This window comes from Mustela nigripes, chromosome 1, assembly GCF_022355385.1.
Source record: "Mustela nigripes isolate SB6536 chromosome 1, MUSNIG.SB6536, whole genome shotgun sequence".
Classification (NCBI taxonomy): domain Eukaryota; kingdom Metazoa; phylum Chordata; class Mammalia; order Carnivora; family Mustelidae; genus Mustela; species Mustela nigripes.
In genome coordinates, this window is record NC_081557.1 from 67,832,080 (window position 1) to 67,849,605 (window position 17,526).

The 17,526-nt window shown below is 43.6% G+C and overlaps 1 protein-coding gene across 1 annotated transcript in view; it reads left to right on the forward strand.

The window, feature by feature from the left end:
- Positions 1-6,400: 6,400 nt before the first annotated feature.
- The window catches only part of HEPHL1 (hephaestin like 1), an 87,589-nt gene continuing 76,463 nt past the window's right edge, over positions 6,401-17,526 (forward strand). Inside the window, exon 1 of the mRNA XM_059412792.1 lies at positions 6,401-6,570. Coding sequence (XP_059268775.1) covers positions 6,401-6,570 — 170 coding nt within the window. The remainder of the gene's footprint in view (positions 6,571-17,526) is intronic.

Sequence of the window (17,526 nt, forward strand, 5' to 3'; positions counted from 1 at the left end):
CCTCTCTCTCTGCTTGCTACTCTGCATATTTGTGTGTGCCCTCTCTCTTTCTGTCAAACAAGTTAATAAATAATTCTTTAAAAAGAAAAAAAAGAAGAGTGTAGAGAGGACAGACCCAGGGGTGGCAAGTGGAGGCCGAGGCAGTCCCCAAGCGCAGATTTTTTTTAAAATAAATCTTTGAGACCTCAGTGTAGTCTCAGGTATAGAGAGAGGTGTTAAGGGCTGGCCAAATGCTGTTGTCAAGGAGTTTAGAGGCTATAAAGAAAACTGATGTGAAAGCAAACAATATTATAAACTGGGGTAAGGGTGCACACAAAGTCTAGAGGAAGCTCAGAGGAGGGAGTGATTACTGCCGGGGCATGGGAGGGACTGTGTGGTGGGTGTGGCAGGAACCGAGGAAGGCTTCAGAGAAGAACAGCCTAGGAGGATTTGGAGGATGAGAAAGAATTTAGTGGGGGTGAAGGATGGAGTGGGTGGAGGGTTGGGACCTAAAATGGAGGAATGAAGCAGAATGGTATGTTTGGGCGTTTTCAAGGTTCTTTCATGATTAGGGCTTTATCTGGACTCTCAGGGGTGCATGGACTAGGCTGGTGAGGCGTTTTGGGACTCCTTTTCCAATGGACAGGTTAGACTCATGTTTCTTTACAGAGAGTGGGTCCCACTTGGGTTAAAGAAGGCCACCATGATCCCTGAGGCAATCCCTCTCTTGTTCTCAGTCTTGGGGGGCTGGGTAGGAATACTGGCTTTGGAGTCTCATAGGACCATGCCATTTATCAGTTGTGGGGCACTGAGAAAACTGCCTCACCTTTCTAAACTTAGAGTTTCCTCATCTGTAAAACAGGGATAGAAAATGTTGCACACTCGACAGGGTTGTTGTAATAATCAAATGAGATAATGCACATAAAGGGCTTAGTATTGAAACCAATACATACGCTTGGTACAGAAAGGTAAACGTCATTCACTCACACATGCATTAGTTCACCATTTAACATCAGACATGGGGAACACAGGTATGAACAAGGCCCAGTCCCTGCCCATAAGAAGCCTGTGCTGAGTATTTGTGTGGGAGTACAGGCAAGTAAACAGGTGATTACTGCGAGTGTGATGGGTGCTGTGGTGAAGGCGCACGCAGAGTGTTGACGGGAGCACCAGTGAAGGGCACACTGTTTGCCATGATGATGACAATCGTCATCAGAGCGTGGGTGAAATGTTGAGGAGACGGCCCAGTGCCCAGGAGTCAGATCAAGACCAGCTTCGAAACTCAAGTCAAAGATGTCAGCCTTATCCTGAAGGTCACGGGAGCAACAGAAAAATCACAAGCAGTGGAGGGACCTCTGCATTCAGGAAGGTCCCAGGTAGACTAGTTAGGAAGCTGTAGAATTCTAAGTGAGAAAGAATGAACTACAATCAAGGAACTGAGGGTCCTAATGAGGCCCAAGAGCTGTGATCTACTGTAGCAGTAAGAGGATCAAACTGATGGCAATTTTCAATCAGAGTCTAGGATATGAAGAATCACTTAAGGAATATTTACTGTATCTCTAAAAACATGCAAAAGTGAATACTGTTATGCTGAAAATAAATAAATTAATTTTAAAAAAGTCTGCAGAATGGGATAGCCAACTTCATCATTTCACACTGTATTATTGAAAATGACACCTCAGCTAATGCTAGCTAGAATACTATTTCTCTATACTGGTGTCTCCCACAAAAAGTTTTGTTGTTTGAGTACCCTGTGCTGCGTTTCAGTGAAATATGGTTTGATCTAAGGTTATCTTTCTCTTCTATCAATGCATGGCCTCAAAGTTACCATATCTCCAACCTGAGGAGTGTATTGAGGAAATAATGGACTGGCAATCTCACACAGTTGGTGCTCTAGAAATGCTGGGTTCCTCTGCTTTATATATGTCTGAATTGCATCCAAAGGAGCTAAACATATTCGTTAACATTATCACTCACAGGTTTCCGAGTTGAATGCTAGGCATTGTCAATCACATCTTGTATTTTACTGTGGGTTCTCAAAAATGAATGTTACAGGGGGCGCCTGGGTGGCTCAGTGGGTTAAGCCGCTGCCTTTGCCTCAGGTCATGATCTCAGGGTCCTGGGATAGAGCCCTGCATCGGGCTCTCTGCTCGGCAGGGAGCCTGCTTCCCTCTCTCTCTCTCTCTCTGCCTGCCTCTCCATCTACTTGTGATTTCTCTCTGTCAAATAAATAAATAAAATCTTTAAAAAAAAATGAATGTTACAGGAACACTGCAATCACTTACACCAATTTTGTTTCTTTTCTTTTCTCTTCTCTTCTCCTTTCCTTTCTCTTTCTTTCCCTTTCCCTCCTCTCCCTTCCCCTCTCCTTCCCTTTCCTTTTGTTTAGCTCTCATGTAATTTGGATGTTTTCTGTCCATCTGTATTGTCCGAGGGTTAAGGAAGAATTTCAGAGTGTTTTCCAGACACTATTTCATGGCTTCCAATAAACTCTTTCCTTGACTCTTCCACCCCTCAGTAACTATACTCTTGGCTTGAGACAGGTTGAATGCACTGATCTCTTCTAGCATCTCTGGCTATCCATGCCTCTTCTATCCTTTCGTAAACCTTGGTTCGAATCAGAAGCTAGGGGATGCCTTCCTCAGGGACTCAATCACACGCACTCAGTATCCCAGGTAGGAAAGTTAACTCTTCTGCGTTTTTGATCTGTACCATTTTTACATCCCTTTCTTTTGTCTAAAAAAATTGGGGTGGAAACTCCTAATGAAGTTTTTCATACTATACTGAGCCTGTTTGACTTAAAATAATCTGCTTCTCCAGGGTACAGACACAGAACCATTTGGCCCGAGACATCCGGATTCCAAGAACTCCTGAAGCCCTGCTTCTTTTGAGGCCAAGTTCAGGTTCACCTTGTGAGTCCTTCCTCTGTAGTAGCTGTTCAAATGACAAGCTCACACAAAGCACTTTCAAACTAATACTGAGGAGTAAATCTTAGTTAAAGGGAAATGTGCTATGGTAATTACTTATAGGTGTCTTGACATAAAAACAAATCAATAAATCAAAGATGTGAAGATTCTGGTTGTGAAACGGAATACTCAGCATGTATTTTATTAGCTAAAATGGATGATAATTCAAAACGCATGCTATAGCACATCTATAAAGTGTAATGTAAAGGAAAAGAACTCTTTTACTTGAGGCTGGTGAGAGTCTGGTAGGAACTTTGGGAAAGAGAGCAGAAGGTTGGAAATGCTGGGCCGGGGTCCATCACAGAGACTGTGGGAGTCTCTCTTAGAGGGTGTGAGTGGGGAAGAACAAATTTTTTTTTAAAGATTATATTTATTTGACACACATACACACAGAGAAACAGTAAGAGAGAGAGAACACAAGCAGGGGGAGTGGGAGAGGAAGAAGCAGGCTTCCTGCTGAGCAGGAAGCCCGATGCGGGGTTCCATCCCAGGAACCTGGGATCATGACCCAAGCCGAAGGCAACCGCTTAACAACTGAGCCATGCAGATGTCCTGGGAAGAACAAATTTAACATTTATTGCTCACCTATGCTGTGCTGGGGGCCATAGTAGGCACTTCACAGACATCTTTTTAAATCTTTTTTTAAACATAGACTTCATTGTTTAGAATGGTTGTAGGCAATATTGAGCAGGAGGTATGGAATTTTCCTATATGTCTCCCGCCCCAACACATGCTTAGCCTTCCCTATCAACAACACCCCCCACTATTGTGGTATAATTGTTACAACTGATGAGCCTACACTGATATATCATCACCCAAAGTCCATAGTTTGCATTAGGGTTCATTGTCAGTGTTGTACCTTCTATAGCTTTGAACAAAAGAAATGATGCATATTTACTATTACAGTATATATGTACTATATATTTATACATAGTATATATAACATAGTATATATATGTATATATATAGTATATATATAACAGTATGTATGATATATCAGATATATCATATATCACAGTAATATCATATATCATAGTATATATTTATACATAGTATACATGTTATATATACTATGTATACTATGTATAAATATATACTATGATATATAATATGTATATATGTACTATTTTGTATATATTTATACATAATATATATGCTATGTTATATAGTATATAGTATATATATACATAGATATGTATGTATGTGTATATATATACGTATATGTATATATATATGTATATATACATACATATCTATGTATACATATATAACATAGTATATATAGTATAGTATATATATGTTTATATATATGTGTATATATATGTTTATATATGTGTATATATATGTTTATATATGTGTATATAAAAACATATATATACAATACTATATATAGTAACTATATATAGTATATATAGTATACTAGTATAGTATATATAGTTATATATAGTATATATAACATAGTATATATGTTATAGTATATATATAGTATATACTATAGTATATATACTATGTTATATACTATAGTATATATACTATGTTATATACTTCACAAAATGAAGGACATTTTGGTTGCTTCAAAGTTTAACATTCACATGGAGGTTTTTGTCCGTATGTAAGTTTTCAAGTCCTTTAGGTAAATACCTAAGAGTATAATTGCTGTATCATATCGTAAGAGTATTCTTTTTTTTTAGTTTTGTTGAGGTATAATTGACAAATAAAATTGTAATAAATGTAATGTGTGCCATATGCTTAGGTTAAAAAAAATCTTTTTGAATTTATTGAGATTTGTTTTGCGGCCTAACATGTAATCAGTTCTGGAGAATGTTCCATTTGCACTGCCAAACTATCTTCCCGGAATGGCTATGTCGCTTTGCATCCCCACCAGCAATGAGTGAGAGCTCCTGTTGCTTCACAGTTAGCATTTGGTGTCGTCAACGTTCCAGACTTTGGCCATTGTGTAGTGGTATCTCATTATTTTAATTTACATTTCCCTGATGATGTATGATGTGGAGCATCTTTTCATGTGCTTATTTTCCACCTGTATCTTCTTGAAGAGATGTCTGTTGAGATCTTTTGCCCATTTTTTAATCAGGATGTTTGTTTTCTTATTGTTGAGTTTTTAAAATTTCTTTGTATGTTTTGAATAACATATGTTTTAGATCCTTCATCAGATATGTCTTTTGCAAAAATATTTCCCCGTCTGTAGTTTCTGTTCTCATTCAGTTGACAGCGTCTTTCATAGAGCAGGAATTCTTAATTTTTTGAATTCAGCTTTGCAGCTATTTCTTTCATGGATTGTGTCTTTGGTGTTGTATTGAAAAAGTCATCGTCAAACCCAAGGTCACCTGTATTTGTTCCTGTGTGATCCTTTAAATCTTAACAATCCCTCCATCTCTGTTTTACGATGTGGGCTTAGAGAGGGTGAGTGGTTCTTCAATGCCACTAAAATAGCAAGTGGTGGGACTGGATTCAAACACAGGCCTGTCCAACCTCAAAGCCAAGCCAGGAGGCTTTCTCCTTACTCTGTGGCTGCTGCCTCAAGAGCAACTCTCAGTGGCTATCAGATTGGCTCTTGTCTACGGTCGGACAAGGTCTCTGTCAACACTGAGATTCTAGGTCACAGATTAGAGCACAGAGAAGAACGGGCACTTCTTTTGCCTTTTTGATTCAAAGACCTACTAAATTTTATCTTCATGTGCCTGAAGGGTACTCCTCCCATGTCACTGCCATTCTTTCTTACAAAGGTAACTCACCGAGGGTGATGACCTCTAAAATTTTGGCTGAACTGGGTGACCGAGCTCCTCATTTTTGCTGGTAGGATTTGAGAGACTTTGGGGGAGATGGTGCATGAGCAAATGGAGAATTAGCGAGGTTTTACAATGTTGTTACAAACTTTATGATGTGAGTTGATTGTTTCATGTAGCCTCATAAAACAAGTCAGAGATGGCGGAGGGTGATTACCTCACTCCCCTGCTTTCCCAGTAGAGATGAAGCCTTCCTTAGCATGCAAGAGTTTTCCTGATGCCCCACTCCAGCCAGCCCGGTTTTCAGATTTTAATATGTTCCTGTAGTAGGTGTGGAGAAAAAAAATGAGGAAGAAGGGAGGAAACCCATCGGCCCAACTTGTGGCACTGCCATTCCTGGCAAAGATGAATGATTAATGTCACAGCACAACACCAAAACTTACAGAAACAGGCCCGCTTGGCTTGGATAGTAAATGAACAAGCCAGTTACACCTTCTCCTGGATGACTGGCAAAAGTTTCGTCGTCATAGCAACTCCCCCCCATCGTTTGCTCTGCTTACACAAGTTATCAGCCTCTGTCCCAACCCCAAGCTACCTAAGAAGGAGGAGCCGGGTCTTGTTCATTCCTTATTTATAATTAGCTTCCAGTGAGGGGGAGGGACAGGCAGGGTTGCCTCCTGCTCAGGCTGCTTGCCTGAATTACATCCACAAATGCCTCGGAAGCAGCAGGCTGACTGCATCGTTCTCTTCACATTCCTGGGTCTGTCTGGGCTGGTTGGCGCAGTTACCAGAACATACCACATTGGGATTGTGGAAGAATACTGGAACTATGTACCCCAAGGGAAGAACGTTGTTACTGGAGGCAGTTTTTCAGACGACAAGTGAGTAAAGTTGGGGTTCTCACAGATTCCGGGGTTCGCTTTTTTTTTGACTCTGTGTGGAGAAGATTATAGTCCTTCGGTAGTGAGGGTGAATGGGGGTGAGCTGATGTAAGCCCAGGGGAGAGGTTTTTTTGTTTGTTTGCAGAGCCCTCACAAGGGTGGGCATGGAATGTGGAAGAGATATTCTTGGCTCTATTTGTTGAGCCTTGTCCATGAAGTGCTACACACAAAACCACGTGTTTTGAACAATGGCTTACTCTATAGAAGGACAATTTCCACTGAGCACTATTAGGGATTTCCAGAGGGTTCTGGACAAATGTTTGTTAAAAAAAAAATAATAATAATGGCAACCCTTTGGATAAACATTTGAGAATTTTCAGGAAATCTTCACTGTTAAAACACACACTGTTTTCTGAGTTTTTATTTTTGGGATGAAACATCATAATTGGAGATACGTATGCTATAAGTAGTTAAGTTTTGTTTTGTTTGTAATGTTTAAACGAGGTGCAATTATAATGGATTTGGCTGGTATTTTAAGAGTTTCCCCAAGTCTTCTTAGAAATAACTTCTTCACTGGTGAGAGGTTTGTTTTAGCTCCAACTATTTCAGTCTGAGGGCAATATTCTAGTTCCCGGGCCCATGGCATCACTGGGTGAGATGGTGTCGGAGTGTTGTATGTCCCTGATTTTTTTATTTTTTGCAGAAAATAGCCCTTTCTCTTTCTTTCTCTCTCAGGGTCCAGTGTCTTAAATCTCTTATTTGTTCCCTGGAGCTCCCTCTTAAGTCATCTTCCACCCCCAGGAGCTATAATGTATACTTTCAATATTGTGGTTTTTAGAACATCTTTTGAGATGTTCTGGCAACTTCTGTTGGATATCCAGGTATTCTGGCTTCTTTCTGATAGGAAGAACCCAATTCATTCAAAATCCAAGTTCCATTTTCTAAAGATGAAGTTAGTTGTTAAGATTCAGGAATACCATGGAGCCTTCCAACAAGTCTTTAAGAGCCAGGCCCCCCTGCCCTAGGAGAAGACCAAATGTCCAGTTGCTTAGACACATTGCTTCTGGGTTTTTCTGACAATACAAAGGTGGCATAGTCTTGTTTGGTTGAAGAAGGATGAAACTCATGCCAGCCAGGCTGCTAAGAAAGGCTCTTCCTTAAACTTTGTTCTAGGAAACTTAATGTCCAGAGGCCTGTTTCCAAAGAAAGCTCTTGACTTCTTTCAATCTCATACGTGCTGACCATTGGTTGTGGCAATCTTTATTGTGACACATGGATATGGGATTGAGAAGCTACCCTAACTGCCATTGATTGACCTTCCCTAGAATAGAGCTCCGATGTCCTTATAAAGGGCTCCATGGAAAACAGTCATTGTGGGCAGCTAGTGAACATGAGTGAGACTGTCCAAGATTTGTATGCTGAGCACAGCGAATACAGTCTTTAAGCACAATGAGACATTGGATTGCCTTTCCCTGTGGTTGAGTAAAGAGCTTAGAAGTCTATCTTTCTCCTAAAATGTCAGTGTGGCTATTTGTGAGCATTTGTTATAACCCAGGAGTTCCACCAGAGACTTTCAATTCATTATTGTTTGCAGAAGGTATTATTTCCACTTTTCAAACCAGGAACTGAGACCCTGAGATTAAGTACTTGTTGGAGTTTACAGAGTAAAGGCGGAACCAAAGTAATTTTTCTGCCATGCAACCCATTTCTTGGTAGAGGTGATCCTGTCCCACTTAATTAAACTCAGCTGTGACGGCAGCTGGAGATTCCAGCAAAAAGAACTTTCTAGAAATTCCCAATTCTTACCAAAGGGAGATGTAGTCTCGCAGGTCACTCTTCCCAGAGAGACGTTAAAAATGATCACTGGTGTCAGTGGCTAAACTGGTTACCTATTTGGGTTCATTCAAAAACCCAACGTACTTTAAATACTCAAATGCTACAATGCTCTTTTCACAAAGCTGAGTGCAGAAAGACATTAGGGGCTCCCTATTAATTATTTCAGCCAGAAGATGGTGCTTTGAAGAACATACAATAAAGTGTTTGAAAATAGTTATGGTGGGACGCCTGGGTGGCTCAGTGGGTTAAAGCCTCTGCCTTCGGCTCGGGTCATGATCCCAGGATCCTGGGATCGAGCCCCACATCGGGTTCTCTGCTCAGCGGGGAGCCTGCTTCCTCCTCTCTCTCTGCCTGCCTCTCTGCCTACTTGTGATCTCTGTCTGTCAAATAAATAAATTTAAAAAAAAAATAGTTATGGTGAAAAAGAAAAAAAAAAGAATAGGCATGACTAAGACAGTTCGGTGTCAGCTTAGGGTAGGGTATTTTAACAAATGGTGTGGTCCCAGTTGAGAGGACTCTTGCCCTTGGAGTACAGCTGGCATTCTAGATGTCATGCCCACAATGCCCAAGTCCCCAACTGTGTGAAGCTGGTGTCTACGCAGGGCTGCCTCCTGCCTCTGAAAGGGAGAGCCGGGGTTACATGGCCCATAGTGGCTTTTATTAGCCATGATACTTGTGTGGCAGGCGGCTCAGGTCAAGTCCCTAAGAAGGCACTGCTGACTCAGGCTTGAAGCATATGGGACACATGTCATGATTTCCAGGTGTCACAGCTACAAGAGGTGTCACAGGGGAAGATGTCACAATTGTGGGACATATGGAGCTCAGTGTGCGTATTCTAGTTCGTGCCATTTCCCCAGAAGCAAAGAGCCATCTTGGATAACGTGACCATGCCTCTCACTCGGCCTCTGGCACTTCTGAGGACAGTCTACTGTTGAAGATATTCAGACCCAGAGAAATGCCCAATATTTGGAGGGCCATGTGCCTAGTATCCTACTGGCAGTCGGAAGAGCCTGGAATAGGAATAAGAAGACCTGACTTAGAAGTCCTTGCTCTGCCCCCAACTTGCTGTGAAACCTTGAACATCTCACATAATTTCCTGACCATCAAGTTCATTAATTGGTATGACAAGGGAGTTGAAATATAATCCTTAAAGTCACTTGAGAAGTGTAATTCCAAGGAATCAAAAATAATTTTTGAAACTGAATGAAGAACATCTTACCCGATTCTCCAGTTCTAGAAAGATTTTTACAATGGTGAGAGAGACAGATGATTTTGCAAACTTTCAGTCTAGGATTCAGAGCTGGAGAAGATCCGAGAGTGGGGATATGGGACAAATTTTGAAGTAGTCCATATTTTTCTTTGCTTATCCATTACCCCACCCACCGGTTCTTTAAGAACTATCTCTAATTCTTCATGCACAAAGAATTTCCCCACAACCCTGCCTTATTCTGATCTGTTTCCTTCCTCACCGATCAAGGAACTTGGTGTCTTCCTTAAGCCTTAGACATAGCATTTCCCTCTCCCTGCATTGCTCTGTGGGTGTTTGATGTACCCACTGGTCACTCTGGCAGCTGAAAGATAAGCACCATCATGGCAGAGAGGGAGGCCCAGAGTATATTTAATTTTGTCCCCCCCTTCCCCCAAGCTTTGGTGGTGACAGTAATCCATGGAGGACTGAGCACAAGGCTATTCATTTGGAATTATTAAAAACTAATCACTATGTCCATATAGTTATTCCAGTTGCTTAATCTTTGAGTACGGGAATGGCAAAACTGAGGGGAACAGAATGGTGAGTGCCAAAGTGTCTGTGATGTAAAAAAGCTTGGAAACCAAAATTAGGCAGTACCGAGAGCCTAATAAATCCCGATTCACAAGGATTGGATAGGAAATAAATTGGGATCATTTTGCCAAGGCTCCAAAGAAGTCAGATGGTATAATTTAATTTTCCGTCTGGGTACCTTTGCTTAATCATAGATTTCAGAAATATAATCGAGACTGTAAGCACTCATATTTCCTAGAAAGCATAAAATTTGGGAGTTATATTCTATTTAGAAGTAGATTATCCAGATGAATATATTCCTCCTGTTCCCCCTTGGGCCTAATGGGGACACTGGGCTCCTTTGATTTGCCTGGGGATGGTGTCAGCATTTGATCCATTCATGCTTGTCCTGTTCTGGCTCATAAAGGGCTTAATTAAGGTGTTCCTGTGCTTCAGTGGTAAAGCCAAGTCTTTAATGGAACCAGAGTGGGGTCACCTTATTTAAAGCTACAATTCTCACCAAAGACCTCATTAAGCAACTAACACACATGCAGGATTTTTCTTCCCAGTAGAATGTGGGGTTTTCAAGGGTGCAAACTCACCGGCAGAACTACCCCTGGACGTGAGTGAGGCCGACCACTGCTCAAACCCCAACGTGTAGGGTCTGTTAAGGAGTTTATGTAACCGTATCATTGCGTCAGCCCAGTTGATGGCAAAGGATTTTGAGGCAGGCCCAAGAGCTACATAACTATCTGAAAGAAGAGCCAGTTAATTGAAGGGAAGCAGGTGAGGGAAGAGAGAATCTTGTAAGCTTTGAAATAAAGGGAAGGGGACCATCTCATCCGGGCTTGATCTTAGAGGGTGACTTTCAAATCTCAACTTCTGTTGGATCAGCAGAAAAAATCATGTGCTGGGTCTGATGCCATATGAATGTCTTGGGGCTGCTGTTATTCCCTATATCAGATAGTGATTGATTTGGCCTGCCAGTGGAGACCAGAATAGAATGCTTTAAACAAATTAAGCTTCTGTATTCTCTTACAAAAGAATCCCAGAGGTGGGCTGTCCAAGACTGGTGGGACAGGTGGTATGATGGGATTTGGGGGCCTTCTATACTTTTGACCCATGATCCTGATCATGTGACTTTACTCCTCAAGGAAGTTCATGGTCACAGTATGGCTGCTGGAACTCCAGCCCTCATGTCTATGTTCCAGGAAGAAGAGACGAAGGGAAAAGGTAGAAAGGGTACAATTCCTGCTGCATTAGCCCATTAGCCCTTTAATGGGATCTCATGGAAACCCCATACAACCAATTCTACATATATCTCACTGGATACTTGAAGCCACGAAGTGGGGGGAGAGGGGGTTAAAAATATAGTCTTTTAGTTTTGTGCTTTTGTTTCTGAGTAAAAGCAGGATTTCATTCTCTTACTAAGAAAGAAGGGAACATGAATATTGCAAGGCAGCAAGCACTCCCTGCTACCTTCCCCTACCTCAGTCCTCTCTGTTTCTCATCTTCACAAACACCCACTTAGTCCCCCTCTTATTTTTTTTTCCACCTCCAGACAGTGGGGTCCCAAGTCCCGGTTAGTAGCATTTGGGAGAACTCACAGACAGCGTAGCTAACCATCCTTGCGTCCTTACTCTGTTCCAGGCATTGTCATAAAGGTTTTCCATGCCAAGCAGGGGGGTGACAGAGGTCCTGTCCCAGGTCAGGGGGACTGGAAAGCCCAAGGTGGGTTTCCCTAGCTAAGTGTAGCCAAGCAGTGGTCTAACAGAGATGCTAAGGCAGCCTCGCTTGCTGGGGGAAGTGTGTGGGTTCTTGCATCCACCAACAAGCTTACGATTCTTCTTCTACCAACTGAGTAAGTAATTGAATCTCTCTTTGCCTCGATATGCTCATCAGTAAGTGGGATAATGATAGTACTCTCTTTGGGGCTACAGGTGTTTCCTGTGGCTGCTGGAACAAATGACCAGAAACCGGGTGGCTTAAAACAGCAGGAATTTATTCTCTCCCTGTTCTGGAGGCAGACGTCTGCAAAGAAGATGTCAGCAGGAACACACTCCCTCTGGAGGCTTTAAGGGGGGATCTGTTTACTGACTCAGCTTCAGGTAGAAGCTGCTGGATGTGGTGGCGTGATCTGGCGTTTGTTTGCCTGCATTTTCCTATCACCGACTGTGTGTGTGTCAGATCTTTCTCCTCATCTCAGAATCCCTAACTTAATCCCATCTGCAGAGTCCTTTTCCAAATATGGGGATTAGGACTGGGGCTTGTCTTTGGAAGTCATTATCAGCCCAAAGAGGGGATTAGGAGGCTCGGATGACACCAGATCTGTAAAGGGGCTCAGATGCATGCCTGGCACCAGGTTAGCATGCCAGAGATGTTAGTCACCATGATAGCTTTCTTATCTCAAGGGGTCTCTGCTGAGCAGTCTGTTTCTGGGGGAAACAGACTGCAAATGGTCACATTTCTCTTTTTCTAATTAGAGCCTTGCCATAACTCCCACTGACTGAGCACCCACTCTCCCAGATGCTGTGTGTGGGTCACCACACCGTCTCATTGACTCCTCAGGAGGGCTCTGTTATGGTCACTGGTTTTCAGTCGGCATCAAGTAGGGAAGTAGGGAAACTGGGATTCAAGTTTATTCTCTTTTCCCTTTACTGCATGCATTTGTTTTTTAAGCCACCTCTGTGGGTTCTGAGGGGCTTCTGTGGACAGGAAGTAGGAGAAGGAAGAACTCAAGACTTGTGCAGGGCCAGGGGACCCAGGAGGAGAGACTGTGTAGAGGAATGAATGCATCGCTTGGATGGCTTAAAATGTATTAATGTAATTAGGGAGGGCGTGGTTACATCTAAGTGCAACAGGCCATCACCATCTCCACCCTCCTTTTGGCCACGTAGCCCTTGCCCCGGTCTAGTCCTGTTTTCTCAGTGCCCCTTCTCAAGCTCAGGGAACCAACATTGCGGGTCCCTCTGGTGACCATGATGGTTTCACATGTTTGCTCTGCTGAGGCTCACATTCACCCCACCTGCCCTCCACACACTCAGACCTGCAGGATCTATACGATGCACTTGTCCCTTAATATAGAAAACTGGCTGCTGCTATTTATTTTCCACTGTGTGTGTTTTGTTTCCCAGCCAGATGGTAAATCTCTTGAGTGCATGGACAGACATTCATAGTTCTTGGCCCTGGTTCCTAGTTTAACGACCTGTGTAGTGTAGAGGTTTAACAACTGTTCATTGGTTGAAGGGATGGGGGAAAAATTGACTGAAAGATCCAGGTCTTGGGGGACAATGGTGCTGGTGAGGTGCACGCACACACACCCCCTCCCTTCCCCGGTGAGCTACCAGCTTCTCAGAATCTGATCTAGAAGCCCATCTCTGCTCTGGTTAGATGATTCTCACAGACAGTTTCCTTCTAGCAATGGTTAACCTCTCCTGCTCTTAGAAGGCATCTTCCTTCATGTATTGCCCTTGGCCTTGGCAATGTAAATGTTCTACATCCTTATTCCGTCTTTAAAGCAGTTGCTTATAAGGAACTTTCCAGCCTAACTGGATATCTTCCCAGCATAAAATAGACACCTCCTCAGTTTGAGTGGAAATGTGAGAATGTTGGTTGGGGATGATCCTGAGGGGTAGTGATTGCTCAGTCCCTCACAGTGGGGCTGTCCTGTGGCTACGCTATAAATAACATGAAGCCCACCAACCTGTGTACTCCCGCCACTGAGTCCTCTCCAGCCATGTCAGAGGCTGGTTTCTGTGGACACCTTTCTCAAAATCACCCACTTGTTTTGTCTCTTGGACAAGTGTTGCACCTTCTAGGACTCGTAGGACACGGAGCTTCTATCCCGCTGTCACAAATGTATAATGTGTTCTTAGGGGCGATTTGCCACAGAGACTCAAGAGACTAAGAGACTGATTTCTCTTACTTTCCTCTGTCCCTGTCTTTTCCACTTTGGATAGTTCCTGTGATTTCCAAATAGTCACTATGTTCTAGTTTCAAACAGCTACTGTGGTTTTGTTTTGTACTGAATGCTATAGAGAGGTGATTTCCCAGCTTGTACATGCATTCAGCATTGTGTTAGTTAGAGCAGGTCAGGTTGTGCTATAGCGACAAACAACCCCCAGATCTCAGGGGCTTAACACCACAGAGGCGTATTTCGAACCACTGGGGTTTATAGAGGATCATGTGGCTCCAAGACAACTGTCCTCCTGGGACAACTAGTAAGCCAGGTTGCTGGGATTGTGAGGCTCAACGATCTTCACTGGACCCTTTCCCTGCAGCAGAGTTGGGGCGGGGGGAGATCTTGCAATGGCAATGAAATGTCCTTGCCTGGAAGTGACACATGTCACTTCCACTCACAGCCCATTTGCGAAAATCCCATGGCTCCATCTATCTGCAAAAACTCTTTGCTCTGCCATTCTGCTGGGAGGGAGGAATCAGCTTGGGTAAGCACTGGACAGCTCTGCTCTAAAAACTGTTTGGTGAACTTCGGGAAAATATGGAAGCCACACCAGAAAGTCTGATTCAGTTGCTCTGAGATGGGGCCTGGGGATCTCAATTTTTGGAAACTGTCCCAAATAACTCTGATCCAGTTGATACATGGATGAGCATTTGGGAACTACTGCTTTAGAAAACCTGGTCCCCTCTCGGGGTGACTATTGGCTGTCTCTGGGATAAGACTGACACTCGTCCAGGATTGTGCAAAACAAGTCACTATGTATGTAACTCAGTGCTAAAATATGCAGCATGTGTAGTAAGTGCTGTGGGAAGGCAACAAACACTTCCCCTCCTCCTGACATGCTTGCCTCTTGCTTGGGTGGCTCTGCCAGACAAGTCGTGCATGATAAGGAGCTCTTGCTCAGCATGTATTTACATGAGTGTGTGTGTGTGTGTGTGTGCGCGCGCGCGCGCCTTTGCATGCTGGAAGCTCAGAGTAGAGCAGGGCAGAGAGTCAGAGGTCCATGTTTCCCTGCAGACCCTGTTGGAATGACAGAGCCCTCCCTATGAATAACCTCATTCTAGCTTTTTACCCATCAGGATGAGTCTAGAGAGGACACCAGTGATTCTGAATCTAATCCCTCTTCTGTTGTTGCTTTACTGGGTGGCCCGGCATCAGCTATAAAGCCAGGTAACTCTGCCTACTCTGGGGCTAATTAGCCAGACTGGGGATGACTCAGTTCTTCCTCTGCTTCTTCCTCCTCTTTCTCCTAAAGAGTCTGTTCAATTAGGACTTGTATTCAACTGCTGGCTAGCAGAAGCCTGGAAAACACTGGCTCAAATGTATTTTTTGGCTTCTGCAAAAGAAAGCCAGAAGTTGGCAATCTTCAGGGGCACAGATTCCTTTGGCTTTCCAGCTGACCACCCATTTGTAGGGTATGGCCCTATTCCCCCTTCTCTCAAGATGACTGCTGAAGCTTGTCATCCTATCTCCATTTCAGGCATAAATTGAGGAAGAGCAAAAAACTACAAGGGTGTCTGCCAGCTGAGTCCAGAGAAGTACCATGGAATGACACATGCGTACATCTCATTGGCTAGAAGTGTGTTTCATGACCATCCAAGCCTCGAGTGAGGCTAGGAAACATAAGAGCTTCCACCACAAAGCCCCAGTGTCAGGAACTCAGACTTTTTATCCCATCCCCTTGCACAGGGAAATATAGGGTTCTCCCTCACGGAGCAGAAGGGGGCCAACTCTGGCTCCCAGGCAGATACTCGCAGGCTCAGTGGATACACAGAGGCAGAGGGTCGAGAATGCCCACACCCGACCGTGTCCAGGTCCTCAGTCCTGATGCCTGAGAGTGGACTTGTCAAGCCAGAGGCTGAGCAGTGATTTTCTTCCCTCCAACTCAAGCTGCAGGCACTATGCTCCCTCTCAGGGCACCAATGCCCCCGTGGAGGAAAACTCACCCAAACAACACACTTCGGAGTGGCAGTTATGTTTTCAGAGGGAAAGGCAGACAAGAAGAGAAATTTGACACCTCAGTTGCCCATCTCTTCTAAATAAAATGTGAGCTTGTTTTTATTATGAAAGTAAATAGAAGATACAGAGTAAAACACTCCCATGTACAGAAGAGGGTGGGTAAAGTTCTCATTCCTTCTGGCTCCTGCCTGTGTCCTCAGTCCCATGGTCCAGAGGTTACACCTTGGTGGTTTCCATGGCCAGTTTCTAAGTGTTTTCTTTGCATCTGTGTATATATGCGCATTGTTTAAAAAACAGAAATGGGATCACACTTTACATGCTCACCTACAATTTGATTTTTCCATGTAGTTTCTTGGTGCTCGCCCCATATTACCACCTGTAGAACCCCCTCATTTTGTTGTGTGGCTATGTGGTATGAAGATACCAGAATTTATTTATCCAGTCACCAGGTGAAAGACACTGTGGTCTTTCCAGGCTTTTTGTTACCAAAATCATTGTTGTAATACTCCAACCCTTTTGTCAGGATTCCTGTCTTGTGAGTGCCATTATCTGGGCATTGAATCTGGCAGGTTGGGGAGAAAGAGCTTTGCTGCCTCTGGGAAGACTAGACCTATGGTCCCTGGGTCCTCTGAGGAGAGCCTCAACCCATGGTTTTCCCCCTTTTCCCAGGAAACTCCTACCTACTGACTCCACTCCAAGGGCAGGGCAGGGCTGACACACGTGGGCAGCTGGGCAGGCTAGTAATCTGGTGCTCTGGGAAAATAAATAATACTGGGGCTCCTTCAACTGATATTTGGAAAAATACTTGTTCAGCTCTTATTTGGAGGCTAGGCTGAGTGCTGAGGAGAGAAGCCTGGTGGTGGCAGTTCTCACTGTTCTCTTGGACAAGAAGAAGGAACCCACTCTACAGCTTACTGGAGCAATCCTTCTTGGAAGAGATTTCAGGGACTACTTGTGTACATCTCCGGGCTCTCCTCCTTCTACCTCCCAAACTCCATCCGAAGCCCTTGATTCTTTCTGACCATATAACAATACTCATCCCCAGAGAAGTTCTGGAAGTTGCCATTTTCTCCAGTCCCAGTGTCATTTCCAGTTAATTTTATCCCCACAACAATGCCATTGAGCTCCCCAGTGACGTTGCAATGCCTGTTAGAGCTGAGGCCTAGGGGCTCCATCACTTAATTTGGCTCAGCTGAGGACCCCTGGAATTTCCCCTGCCTCCAAGACCAAGGCCAGTCTCTTCAAAAGGGGCTTTATTGCTACAGGTTTGCCCATGGCCTGTGACCATATTAGGTGGTCTGGAGTAGGCTGGATGCCCCAGCTGGTTAGAACAAGGAAGTAATGGCCTTGTGAATAAATCACTTTTCTTTTTTTTTTTTTTTAAAGATTTTATTTATTTTATTTGACAGAGAGAGAGATCACAAGTAGGCAGAAAGGCAGGCAG